Genomic DNA, 14,795 nt, shown 5'->3' with positions numbered 1-14,795 from the left:
CTAGGATAATCCTAGACCGTTACGTTGACACTGCAGGTCACTGTATGAAGCAATAGCTCTGGGACCAAAACAAAATTTACCGCACAAATGTCACCGTGCTATTAAACAGGCAGTGCAGTGTACTCTTTTTTTACAATGCTCAACCCCATTCGTGGTATGCTTGCACTGTACCATGCGCAAACTGAACAGCATATCCAAACGAAGAAATGGCTAGGCCATCACAGTTATGATCAGTCTTGCACTATTTGCAAACTCGAGACACTTTATGTACGAGAAGGCTGATGGCATCCCGGCTCATGAAATCCCCTTTGTATTGGCAGTAATGACACTACAGATGTATACAGGTAGAAGTCTTATTAGGGTGTGGTGCTTTACATACACCTATCTTCAAGTACACGTCTTTGCACGTCACCCGTGTTGATATGAAGCCACTGCGGCTGGTGAGCAATATGCATGCCCATGGCACTGGCTTTGTCCCTTTGGGAAGCCATTCTCATATTGCACAATGTAGTGAAGGTGAAGGCCTTTAGAGCAATGTCTGTACTTTAGTTTTTATTTACCTTTCACCTACTTTTGCTAGCAGAAATGGTGTCTTCTGGTAAGCCAGATGACAGTGAACATTGCAAGGCAGTGTCAGGCTACCTTTCATAATCTTCAGCAAAAGACTGAAGAAAGCTGCTTTCTGGTTGTATACATGAAATAAACTGGAACGCAAGCTAGACAGACTAAAGGCTGGCTGATCTTACTGCTCTACATAGCCTGTACTGCTTAGAGCTTGGCAAGTCACATTGGTCATAGGACTGACAGCAGTGGCATGCTAATTGATGTAGTCATTACCAGTAGTATATTCTGTGTGTATATAACTTTCTTGTTAAATATATTTAGTCTCTTTTTATTAACTTTACCTAGTCATAACATGCATAATCACTTCAATTGCTTGGTCTTCAAGTAAAACAAGTGAACACTTTTTGCATAGTAACATTTATTCACATGAAATATGTAGTGGTGGTTGACCTGTAGAAGAGTACACAATACCGAAATTATTGAAGCATTAAGCAGAATGTTCAGATGATAAATTTAGGTGGACTGACAAACTGGGCTGTGCAACACAGATAATATAAGGTATTTGAAAAAGAATTTCTTGGTCTAATTCCTACACGGTATTCTAGAATGAAACAGTGCAGATAGATTGGAAAAGAAACGGAGACAGGCACAGCACTGACTTGCAACACATTTTTTTTGTGTGTGTGGCGAAATATATGCACAGAAAGGATGGGGGTTCAAGGCAGGGGCAACAAGAACACATAATGTGAGGTCGAACGTGGAGCAGAAGTGAAATGACTAAACCAAGGCAGCAAGCTAACCTTGAAACGATAAACGAAACAGGAATGCTAGGGGAGCTGCTGTGCCCTTCTTCATAACTGCAACAACCACTCAAATGTTGAAGTGTCTTTTCAATGTCCCATTAATGTCCACTGTTTTCCTTACAAATGGGCAAATGCATCTCCGGTCATTTACCAGAAGACACACATTTTCCCCAAATGGCAAAGCTCACTGATAGTTCTTTCTAGGTCACCGAAGCAAAATTGCATTTGGTTCAGTCAGTATTGAAGTAAGCTTCCAATCACTCCCATCATGAAATAGTTCAGTTGTCCACCTTCAGCAAGGCAGTTATTAGTTGGTATAAAGTCAGGATTTGTTTATCATTTACCACTGATGACCTGGTGATAATGTAGCTAGAATGCTGTTGCAACCACTCACAAAGCTTTAAAAGTAAAATAATTATTTCATTGTTTCAGACGTTTCCTCAGAAGTTCCCCTCCCCCCATTGTAAGCAACCACTCTTCCAAATATGCATATTGTGTCTATTTATTTCACTTTTTTTGTATTGTGTTGGGCACACCATTATAGCTTAAAACACTGAAAATCAATAACAGTGACATCGGCATTGCCACTGAAAAATGACATCAGCTAAACAACACAGCAAAACATCACATGAGGAAATTAAGGCACACACACAAGCACTGATTCACAATTGCAGGTTTATTAATGAAAATAAAATGTGGCAGAACTCGTCTCACGATGACTGTCAATGGCAATGTGTTATCATTGAATCAATATAGCGACACATGTAGTGCCAACGATTTATGTATGAGGCTTATACTGCAGCAAAACTCCTCTTTAACGCTTCCCCAAGAACACTGCGCTATTAGATGCTGCCACCGCAAAGCCTGCACACGGCCTCTGAAATGCATGGCACGCCAGTGTGGGTCACAGGGTACGTGCCATTAGGTGTTTGCTGCACTTCAACGAATGTCTGACGCCAACTTGGGTAACAATGTATATGCCACTGGGAATGCGGTACTTTCGAATGACAAAAAATATCACTTAAATTTCTTCGATGCTGAGCGGAATTGAACCTACATCACAAAGATTCTTTAAGGACAGCAACAGGATGCATTAGAAGGCTGCGCCACAAACGCACTGGATATGCGCCTCTTTTCCATGAACAGCTTTCATGCCAACACTTTAGCAAGCTGCACCATGAATGCACTGGGTGAGTGCCACTTCAATGAACCTCTTGGCAACTTGAGTCACCGTGTATGTGCCACTGAGCATGTGGCAAGCAAGGGAGCAATTATCGGCATTTGCAGGCACCGGCGTGGAGAAACTCTCTATTCTATGCCTTCCCTAGCACACAAATTCAGATGTACAGATGCTGTCAGTCATTCCATTGTCATCATATATATTGTTGCGTCATTGTCATAATGCCTTCATTTTATTGTTGCAATTTCTTTTTCGTCATTCTATCGTAATGATTCTGTCATCATTCAGTCAAGATTATGCCATCAATGTCATGCTGTTGTGGTCATGCCATTGTTGACACTCCAGCTTCGTTATCATACTCTCCTCATGCCATTGTCATCATGCCATCATTGCAATACAGGCTTTATGATAGTCATTGTCATACCATTGTTGTCATGCGCTAACCGTTATCCTATTGTTGTCATTGCTTTGTTGACATGCATATTTGTAATACCTTCATCACAATGCCATCCCGGTCGGCCCATCTTTATAGTGACAGTTATAGTGACAATCACTATAACTTCGATATTCCGCCCGCATCATGCTATCATCGTCACACAGTCGATATGGTCATAACACTGTCATTTTACTACTGTCATCACCTGAGAAATATCACTGTGTTGTCATCATGCTGCAGTTGCAGTAATCAGCCTTCATCGATGCTCAATGTCATTCCTTCTTCATCATTCAAATGCAATTATGCTACCATTGTTGCATCATCATCATCATTGTGCGATCAGACAGTCGCCATCATGCATTCATTGAAATAACGCTGTTGTTGTGCCACTGTGGTCGTGCCATCATTGTCATTCCATTGTCCTCATGTTGTCATGCTACTGCCATTCAGGAATTGCCATCATATTGTTGTCATATCGCCTTTGTGATTCTATCATCATTCCTTCTTTGCTATTCTATCGTTGTCACTGCGTCGGCATCCCACAGTCGTTTTCATGCCCTTATGCTCATAGACAACCTTTGCAATTCAGTACCATAGTACGCGAGACGATACAGAAGTCGCATATAGCCGAAGCAATGGAAGTCTCAAAATGACCACTATGGATGTTCAATAAACGTGACTTTAGAAATATGGTGGGTTGCTGCATCGTTCGAATAATACCATCAAGTCATCGAGAGATGAGTTATGCCATAATTTTCCTGTACCTCTGGTTGGTGAAAAAAAGCGTTTTTGCAAAAACAATAGTAATCATGCTTAAAAAATATTTGATGCAATTCGCACTTGGTTTTCATTATTCAAAATTGCTTCAAAATCGAAAATTTAATATTTAAGCACCCCTATTTTTAGTAATCGAAAAAAAAAATTAATTTTGGGGTTTTAAGTGCCAAAGCCACAGTCTGATTGCGAGGCATGTTGTAGTAGGAAGCTACGAAATAATTTTGACCGCCAGGTGTTCTTGGCTGTGTACGTAAACTGGGTGTCTCGCAAATTCCTTTTTTTTAAAATTCCCTGACTTTTCCATGTTTTCCCATGATTTATACAGTGAGAATTCTCTGACTAAAAAATGTGAAAAGACCGCAACCGATTTTCCAAGATATTTTTCACAATGTCAAAAAGATTGGGCCAATCATAAAGAAAAAAGAAAAACTGGGAAAATTCGCAGCTTACGCAAGCAGAAGGAAAAATCTAAGTAATAGCCTTTTGCTCAGCACTGCACTGCAGTGCGATATCTACTCTAAAAGGGAGCTAAGGACACACAGTCAAGTATAGTGTACCAAGAACATCACTCTTTCAACAACATAACTTGCATTCCCTTGTACTATGTATTACCTTGCAAGTTGCATATCTTCAACTGCTTCCCAAATATCTAGTCCACACATCTTCAACCCATTACACAAATCGCAGGCAAGCATGGACGTGTTAGTCAACTTGTGCGGTGGTTTCAACAAGCTCACATCAGTTACTTCATATCAGCGTGGCACTCCTTGGCTTGCTTGAAACTGGTAAACAAATGGGAAGAAATCACTTCTGCTTCATCAGAAATCAGCAAATTCTGCTTCTCTTTGTTGCCTAGACAAAAGCATGAGTTGGACAACATCTTGCATTTGACACTGATGTCAGAGTGACTGCATGCAGACCCATCCGATGGTAACAGACTGCAGACTTACGGAAACGGTTACTGGCCAGTTTCCTGCTTCATAGCTGCTTTGTGCAGTAACATTTGCAGTGGTTGTGCAATCATGAAATGTCCAAAGTAGATGTTTGTGGTGAGGCAAGGAAAACAAGTAGAAAGGATTGCAGCATTGGCCACTCGGTATGTGCTTGTGGTCGTGATGCCATTGTGGTCATTCAATCGTTATCCCAACTCTCATCATGCATCCAATTCTCGTCACACCGTCGTCGTGACGCTGTCATGGTCATGCATTAATCACGTCACTGAAATCGCACGCTCCTCATTCTGTTGCTTTGCCGTCATCGTCACAATGTCTTCGTTATATCATGTGTCATCATATCAGAATTTTCATTCCATTGTCATCATCACGTACTTGTCATAGTGCCTTTATCGTTCGGTCAACTTCATTCATTCTTCGTCCTTCCATGATCACTGCGCCACCATCATGTCAAACCCTGGTGAGCATATCATAGAAAACTAGATTAATTCCAGAGACTGTATATAGCATACAGCCAACAGAATTGAAATTTCAGAGTAACCACTACAGATCGGAAATACAGGTGTCTTCGGCAATACAATGCATCACTAAACTGCTTGAATGCTAATATAATCACATTCACATCGAGTAATCATGAGATGGGTTCTCTTGAAATGTTTATTTATTTATTTCACACCTAAATCATTGAATCACCCACCGGGATTCATTTTGTAGTTGTATGTGGGACCAGTGCCGTGTACCTCTGCCAGACACCCAAGACACAAAAAGACTACCTTCCTCTGTTTCTGAATTCCAATATGTTACAGCATGGTATAACCAGAATTACATTGAATTCTGGAGTTTTACATGCCAAAACCACAATCTCATTACGAGGCACGCCATGATATTAATTTTGACCAACTGGAGATCTTTAATGTGCCCCTCAATGCATGGGACGTGGGCATTTTTGCCTTTCACCCCCATCGAAACATGGCTGTCATGGCCGAGATTTTATCCCACGACATCATGCTTCTAAATGCAATACTGCTAAGCTGCTAAGCCGGCAACGGGCCACGGTACGACCAGACAGTATCCAGAGAGGTAGACGACTTTATTTTTGCTGTGTTCATTTCCAAACCAAAATGCACATTCCAGGGAATATGTTTTTTTTTTTTTAACACATAAATTTTCGCTTTGTTCACTGTTGTTCTGTTACCTGACGTTCGTAGAAAATTTGCGAAAAGTGCTTTGGTGTGCAACCAACATCAAAAGTAGAGAAAATGTACTCCAAAATTTAAGAAAATGGTGCTTTTGTCAGTAAATTGCACATTATTGCATTCTATATAAATATACCAATGATAGTGCATTCAGCAGCAGGCATGAAGATGGTGTCATACTTTGTTATGCTTGAGGAAGTTTAGTCGGAGTATTTTTTAAGGGAGAAAAACATATTGAAAGTTGGCTCCCTGCAATACCTATACAGTGTTGTCGAACAACAGTACATCTTAACGGTAGTACCATGCACTTTTCCAACAAGAGCACTGCAGGATCTGTAGGTGTCATGGCAATTAAACACATTTTCTCCTACCGCGCTTTCCAAATAAGGGTTAGTGGGAGCATATGGGTACTTGTGCTACTTGGTGCAGCAGAACACCATGCAGCATGCTACACGTTTGTAGATTCCTAATTAAAACAATAGTTCAACGTATCTGTTGAAGTACTCTACAATATCATGGTGCTGTGTTCTTTTATGTCTGCACAAGCAACCAGCCTGTGCAAAGGACACTTGGAGCAGATGGTGCAACAGGCGTGGTCAGTCACCTGTATGAATGCGCAGGTGGTCGTGCTATACTAATGCAAGAAAGTAGACCTAATCTACAGTACTGTGGTGCTGTGTTCTTTTATGTCTGCTTAAGTAATCAGCCCGCACAAAGGACTCAGAGCAGACGGTGCAACGGTAGGGTCGCACACCTGTATGAATGCGCAGGTGTTCCTTCATGCTGGACTTGCGCGAGAAGCTCTGAGGGCATGAAGGGCATTGAAATGGCTTCTCGCCTGTGTGGGTGCGCAGGTGTTCCTTCATGCTGGACTTGCGTGAGAAGCTCCACGGGCATGAAGGACATTGAAATGGCTTCTCACCTGTGTGAGTGCGCAAGTGTTCTTTCATGATGGACTTGCGAGAGAAGCTCCGAGGGCATGAAGGGCATTGAAATGGCTTCTCACCTGTGTGAGTGCGCAGGTGTTTCTTCATGCTGGATTTATGCGAGAAGCTCTGAGGGCATGAAGGGCATTGAAATGGCTTCTCACCTGTGTGGGTGCGCAGATGGTGCTTCATGCTGGACTTATGCGAGAAGCTCTGAAGACATGAAGGGCACTGAAATGGCTTCTCACCTGTGTGGGTGCGCAGGTGCTCTTTCAGGTGGCTCTTTTGTGAGAAACCCTGAAGGCACAAAGAGCACTGAAATGGTCGCTCACCCCCGTGAACGCACAGGTGCCTGTTCAGGGCAACTTTTTTTGAAAAGCTCCGAGGACATGAAGGGCATTTAAATGGATGCCTGCCAGTATGGATGAACAGGTGCCTGTGCAGGGTGTTCCTTCTTGAGAAGCTCAGAGGGCACAAATGACATTCAAACAGATGCTTTCCAGTATGGACCTTGGTGTGTGCTTCCAGACGAAACAGTTTATCAGTCGCATAGTCACAGAGATGACATCGAAGGAGGCATCCTTGCTGCGTGTTGTCACATTTGGCAGTTGATGGAGAAATAGAAGGCCTCGATGCTGCACAAATAAAACAAAAGTGGAAATTATTTTAAATTTGAAAAAAGAATACAGATACTAAAGTTAATGGCTAGCCTTTTTTTTCTTTTTTTGATTTTGGGGATCTTGAGGGTGATTTCAAGTATGATGCAACAAAGCACGCCTAATGGTGTTCTTTGATTTACTCAATATTTCTGTATTTGAATGATTCCTGATGCTGTTTGTGAGGTCCACCTATATATTCACCAAGAAATAATTTTTCAGAAAGATAAAAAATTACAGATCGAGAGAACGTGGAGTGTTTATTGATTTTAATGAATTTCAAGTACCCCTAGAAAGCTATGTCAAGAAACTTCAACCCAGCTTGCTCTCTATCTTCAATGAACATTCGAGGTTTAGTGGATATGTCTGGCACTTGCAAAACCTACTACGGTACACTGGCATGACAAATTTATCTCATATGAAACTTCATCAGTGAATTTCTCCTTGTTCATGAAATGCCGAACTTTGGCAACATTTTCATAAGTTGAGATTGTAAAGAGTGAGCTAAGAGATTCTGTATTTTCTCGTGTATAACCCGTCAACACGTACAACTCACACTCCCTTTCAGAACAGCTCCATCCAAGGATAAATGATTTGTGTAAGTTGTATTGCTGGCCAGCGACTCTGTTCCCCCCTTGTCGGCAATGCTGCGGGGTCACTGAGCGCAGCTCATCACGATCTCCGCTCTACTTTGCCGGTGCTGTGTGCACTATTTGCTAGCTGCTAAACGTAAAATGGCAACCTGTACAGAGGAGGAGAATGGGCAACCACTAAGGATGGGAGAAGGGAGCAGGGATGGAAAGATGGTGGGGTATCCTAGGAGATAACGACACTTTGAATGGCAAAGAACCTTGCCCTGAGGAGCGGCTTCATGGCAGCGTGCTGCACTGCCATGAAGCCAAACCTCAATGTGAAAATCATTTATAATCTGCATTTCAACTTTACTGTTAAAATTTTTGAATTTTTGGTATGGGTCATATGTGCAAAAATATGACAGCTTCTTTTTGAGTGACATCTCACCATTTTTTATCTGAGAAAACTACCTGCCCATCTGGTTTTCACTTAGTGTCATCCTTATAGGCCTAACACAGAATGACATCTTCAGTTGCAGTCTTGCGCAAAGCGAAACAATTTGACATGCACTCTGTTTCTTGTGCTCTGACATCACAAAATTGCGGCAAATGAATGCTGAAACTGACAAGAGATGGTCAAAACAAACCTTTCCCTCTGCAAAGTGCAATGAAAATTAACACACTAGCAGGTAAAGGTATAACATAACCTCAACTGCTCAACAAAAACAAGGGAGGCAAGTGTGCACAATGGGCCTCTTCGATTATGCAGTCCGGGACTGTCCGCAAACTGTCTGTGGCTTTCGATCTGACTAGTCCTGACAGAAGAGCGCGTCACAGTCGCGTGATCCAGCTGTTGTGAACTGTCCGAGGTTTCATTCAAAAGCACCGTGACCAGAAGCCACTTTCCTGGCTGCCGTGCAGTCTCAGAGGCCACAAGAACCATAAACCTTGCATAGTGGAACCACAGCCTGAACGCATAGAATGTGTTCACAAAATGCAGTTTATGTCATGCTCTCGCTCTTCGTGCCCCTTAACCGCTGTATTTAAGGTAGCCCATTGCCAGCAAAATTTAAGCAGAATTCCTGCATGGATATAAGTAAAATCGCAGTCATGCCATGTCGCTGTTCATGCAGAAAACGTCAATATCTTCAAAGCTTGTAAGACCATCTATTAAGTACAGGCCCGAGGCTTGTTTATGACAGAGTGTGTGTACGCCATCTACTAATCCTGCACCTCAAAAAGCAAGCGCTCAAGCTTGGGAACAGAATGGACAGACATAGCAACTGCAATCGGTGAAGCTCCAATTATATACCACCCAGCTATTGGCGTGAAATAGCCACATGCAATATGACATGCTCCATGCACACCAGTTTCACTCACCTGAAAAGTAAAATCTGCCTGTTTACTATTTCGTGAAACACCTCAAGAAAAGCAAGCTTATGTACCTGATCGCTGTGCTTTCCTCTTAAAAAACATGAAGACTGAAGTTGCAGCAATTAGACCACTCATGAAAAACTTGCATGACGGTACACAAAGCACTGATGTAACCCATTAGTGCTTTGTGTGCAACGCCGGGCACAACTACATCCTAGTATGATGTATTACATTGTTAAATTGTGTTGGGCATCCTGTGAGGTGACCTCACAGTTCAGTCTATAACAACATATGGCCACTATTGTACTCACTGCGTACCTGCTAACTCTCCTGAATTTTTTATTGCAAAACTTACGTCAAGTCTTATAAAGAATAGGTTTAGTTTGTGAGAAGCACTAAAGATGCTGAAGAAAGAGGCACTGCCAGATGACAAAAAATGCATATTGACTCTTTTCGCGGAGTTTGTTCTCGAGAAACGAGATGGCGCTTTCAGTGGCGCACTGCCCATTGCCCCAGCGAAAGCACATGAATAAGAAACCATTACCGCTTCTGCTCCGTTTCTGTGCAATCAGCTGTTGGAAATGCAAATGGGTTTTCACTCACGCACTGGGCTACATTCATGCTGCAAAATGTGGCGCAGTAGATTGAAGATGTGGGCAATAGGTGGCTGCAATAATTGCGACTGGCATATTAAGGAATAGAATGAATATGTCATTAAGTTCATGGATCGTTGCTACATATGGACAGCCTGTTGCTGACCCTTCTCGATGCACGACGTCATGTGTGGATTAAAAAAATGTCGCTCATCCACCGGCGTTGTATCGCTAACCTCCAAAGACTTCAACCCAAGAATGTTGGAAAGAGTGAGTACTGCTCATTAAATAATGACAAAGGGAGTACCGCTGCCTCCTGGCATAGTAAGCTTCGTGCATATTATCTATACACATCTGCCCCGACTTGCACGTACACTTACTCCCACTCTATCGCCAACATATTAAGAATATGCAAACAGGCTCACATTTGAATCAATGCGCCAAAGCATGGGTGACAGTGGATAGACAGACATCACACGAATGGTAGAAGCTGAATGTTTCGTGACTGTCCACAGGAGTAAACGAGTCACCAGCGATAATACATCCTTGCTACAAGCTATTACAAGCACAGAGAAGCTATGGTCAAGCTTTGTGTGCCACAAGAACAAATCTGTTGCAACTGGGCACATCTGTGAGTAATTAGGCAGAAAATAATCAGATAGTGACCACACTGACAAACTTCACTGAGTCAGAAATGTGACAAGCCGCTGCTTCAAAGTATTTGCTAAATGATGAATGAAGAACAAAACACACTGATCCTGATTCAATTCATAAGCAGAAAATTTGCATAGCTTGGAATACACTTTCAGCCTCGCTTTTAGAACATGCACCATATACGATGCTGGCACCATTTGGACAAAGCTTAACGAGCTCTAAAAGCGCTTTTATGTATCCTCTGAAGCTGTGGCCAAAGCTTCGTGTCGTCCATCCAGTTATCCAGTCTGCGATGTTGCCACGCGCTTGGGCCACTTGCTCCCAGAAGACGACGAGGACAGGCTGGCTCATGAGCTCGCGCCTTGGTCTTTTGTTGGTGCTGCGCTGCCCCTTCGACAACTCGGATTTTAACGACCTCTTTTAGAAGTCGCCCGTCAATTGATTGTGACAATAGCTCCCAAAGCAAAGGCTTCCTGAACCGCACCGGGCGTCGTGTACATACATAGTAAACATGAAGATGTAATGGAGGCAGCTGAGGCAAGTAATGGACGCATCACCACATGATCAAACATGGCAGCACCCACGGGATTGCTGCAAAAAGGATCAATAAAAAGGTAATTGTGACAGTATCTGTCTTGCTGTTTTGTGGCAGCCCTAGTCGCCATATATTAGTAGGGTACTTGCCTCGAGCAAGATTATTTTGGGAAGTTCCTAAAAGCAGGTGAAGCCCTCAACAGTCACTAGAAACATCACTATGATCTCAAGATTATGTGTTGCTTGTCAGTTTAAAGGTGATTTATTGTTAACAAAGTGTTTATGCATACCATATGAGGTGTTTGCTCAGGGCACACATACACTGGTGGAACAGACAATTGCCTACTTGGAGCAGTTCAAGGAGCACGAAAAATGCTTATTTGGAGGAGACTTTCCAACTTTCAGAAGCAGGTGATTTTGGCTCACTAAAATGTTTCGCAAGAACTAGTACTCAGAGCCATGCAATTCCTAAATGTGCAAATAAAAAAGAAAAAGAAAGAGAGCCCTACAAACCATAACAAGATTGCAACATAGATTTTTTGACAATTTATTTCCAGTGCAGAAACACTAATTCAACAGAATATGGCACAGGCATATTACCATAAATATCTGCATGAAAGGTTGCATGACTTCATTTTCTGCAAGGACTGAAGGTTTGCCAAGGCTTTGGAGAGCTTTCTATAGCCATCTGTTAGAAGGGCCTGGCCACTCTGCACATCAGTGAAGCATTTTTTGCTCATGCCTCTTAAAATGAGAAGTTCAGCATTGCCCAGCATCTTAGTAGAATTGATTTCAGCCTGCAGTTCTTCCTCTTAGCCACCTTTGCCAACAGCATTCAAATCATGTGGCTTTGGTTTCTTTTTAGGTAGTTAGCCGATGCTTGAGCTTCAAGTCACTGCATCTGGTGTTTCCGACAGCCCTTGACGGCTCATGAGCTCACCATTTAGGGGCACTGCTGCTACATTGCGGCTGAATCTTTCAGAGAATGACGTTATAAACCGAAGGCCGCTGACACTTGAAATCGAGAGGCTACATCTATCACGAAGCATGTGCCTATTTTCGCTGAAACCTCTCTCTACATCAGCATTGCCATACGAGAGGCTTAACAGCACCTTTACAAGTGCTCCCAGTAATGGCTACTTTGGTGCCCTGTCTTGTAGCGTCACCTCAAAGATCTGCCAAAACTTGTCCAGCTTATACAAAGGGTGATAAGCAATGTTTTCATTGTCACAAGGCTGAATTCATCCATTAAAGAGGATACCTGATGAGGTGTAATTACTTGAAGCTCCTTTGCCATGTTCCTCAAACATGCAGCATAACTTTCTACCCTCAGAAGGCTTGGGTTCAGGCAGCTGAGGTCCTTCAGCAAAGCATTTCCAAGTGGAAGCTTGGAGAGCAGGTAACCAGCTGCATTGATATAAAAGCTCCTTGCTCCAAATTGAAGCAGTTTTTCATCTGGTGCCCAGTCTGAGAGGGCAGCTTCAGTGTTGACGCCAATTCAATGTGTTCTCTCCAGTTTGATGACCAACCAATGTCAAGAAGTGTAAGTTCTTCCCCAGACTTTTCTTGGTAGACTTCCTTGCATAAAAAACGTCCAAGGACCTTGTTGACCCAAACTTCCACTTTGGAAAAAAGAATGTGTAGCAATGACTCTGCTCTTAGGAACAGAGTCAAAAACTTAAACAAATCTGTGTAGTTGTGCAACAAAAGTGCCTTGGTCAGAAAAGTTCTATCTGCAAGGGATACTTTCAGGTGGTTATACAGCACACGAGCACAGCGAACATTTTGATTGGACAGCACCACTTTTTTCACTGCTGGCAGCTGCTGAATCAGCCGGTTAAGAGCCAGGCCAAGTGACAGCCAATGCAAGCTCACGTCGTGTAGAAAAACATTCTCGGCTAGATTTAGGGCGTTCTGGCTGGTTTTAAGATGCTCTCTTTGCAATGCTGAGTTTCTAAAGAAGCAAGAGTTCTCAACTACTGCTGCTTCTGCACCACTACCAAATGCAGCCAGTGCATGTCCAAAAGCATTGTACGCTTTGTGCAGTGAACACTCCCCAATATCAACAAATTTGGAGCTCACATATTTTTTGTTCTTTAAATACGTAAACATTTCTATGCCTACCAAATGAGGAAACCCGTCCATTCATTCGTCAAGCAAGACGATCACTTTCAAGACAGGGCCTGCAGCAGCGAGTGAATTGACCTTTGTGCTGTCTCTCGCTTCAACGTGAGCTAAGTGGCGAGAACATAGCACACACGAAGCTATTAGCACTAGGTGCACTCTGTCCCCATCGCAGATCGCTTTGAAGGTAGGGTCCAGGCATGCCATATGCAGCCACTGCTGGAGTACAGTTGATAATGGTTTGACACAGACTGGGCACTAAAGAGCGATAATGGCTTATGATTGGAACATCATCTGCGCACCTGGTGCGACCATCTGCAATAGTTTCCTTGCATCATCGTTTCAACTTGCACTGCAGTTCGCGTTGCTGCAGTGCTGTCGTTTATATTATTCGGATCAAGTTCCCTAACGCTTATACTAATGACACTGGGCTGCGTGGAGAGGAGCAAGCTTCTGCATAAATTTTTTTAGGCTTTTCATGATGTTAGGCCTGTCGCTGTAGAAGCACAACTTGTCTCTGGGAAGATCCTGTATCACTTCCTTCGCAGCACTAAACAGAACATGTGAGGTTGCATATCCAAGCTGAAATTATTACAAATGTTCAAGAACTCCTTTTTGTTGCCCAGAAAAATATCTCACAAGCACATTAAGTTGTTGGCAGTGCATACAAAAAAATATGAAGCACGTGAATATGCAGCTATGAACCGCAACCACGAATTCCCCTCGCCTTCAAGTACATGCACCTCCATTTTGACCCGCGTCTTTCGCAGAGCACCGGCAGTGAAAGTTAGCGCAGCAGCATCCCGATTACTGGCACCACCTTTCCGCTCCCACCTCCATGCACATGTGATAAAACGGGGGAAGTGTACAGGAGGATTGTGGCAGTGCACCGTTTGGTCTCTCTGAAGAGAAAGTGAAACAGTGTAACTGTCAATTTTCACTGGAAGCTTTGTTACCCAACAGCTACACTGTTGATATTGAACTTGAAGACACTGTGGGAGAATTTCCTTGTGAGCACTGTGCACAAACTCTACTGATAACAGTAGATTCAATTCATTGCAAAGGCAACTAAATTTGTTCTGAAGTCTCTGGACGTGAAAAGGCTCGACTTTTCGCATCAGCAAGCACACAGATGAGCTTTTAGCACATTGTAACAAGTGTGGTGCGGAAGAACAACTATCCGCTGGGACAAATTGGCGGTGCGAAAGAGGTCTCGTCGGCCAGTGCAGCTTGCAAACACTGCACGAAAAACTTGAAGCTGCTATCGGTGGGAAACCATCAAAACAAGCATATGGCCAGCAGTCATCACAGGTAGGCGCAGTGATCGCTGGCCTGCACCTCCAGTGCCCGGAGTGCGCTGCTCACTGCCAGATGACTGGGTTGAGTGTGCCTGGTCCTGCTTAGTCATCAGCGATGATATGCTAAAGGATGTCGCGACGCAAAGCTGTCCCGG

The 14,795-nt window shown here is 43.1% G+C and overlaps 1 protein-coding gene across 2 annotated transcripts in view; it reads right to left on the bottom strand.

Annotated features, from left to right (window-relative positions):
• RpL8 (ribosomal protein L8) overlaps window positions 1–14,795 on the bottom strand; it is a 67,810-nt gene that overhangs the window by 42,254 nt on the left and 10,761 nt on the right. The window contains exon 3 of one of the 2 annotated variants that reach the window (XM_075681965.1): window positions 5,787–7,470. The exons of the other annotated variant lie outside the window; for it this stretch is intronic. Within the exon in view, the coding sequence (XP_075538080.1) occupies window positions 6,563–7,470 (908 nt within the window). The 3' untranslated portion in view covers window positions 5,787–6,562. Of the gene's footprint in view, window positions 1–5,786; window positions 7,471–14,795 lie in introns of those variants that run through there. 2 annotated transcript variants of the gene reach the window in all.

The sequence above is a fragment of the Dermacentor variabilis genome, chromosome 2 (genome assembly GCF_050947875.1).
Source record: "Dermacentor variabilis isolate Ectoservices chromosome 2, ASM5094787v1, whole genome shotgun sequence".
NCBI lineage: Eukaryota > Metazoa > Arthropoda > Arachnida > Ixodida > Ixodidae > Dermacentor > Dermacentor variabilis.
The sequence above is the reverse complement of the archived record's forward strand: the minus strand, read 5'-3'. Positions and strand labels throughout refer to the sequence as shown.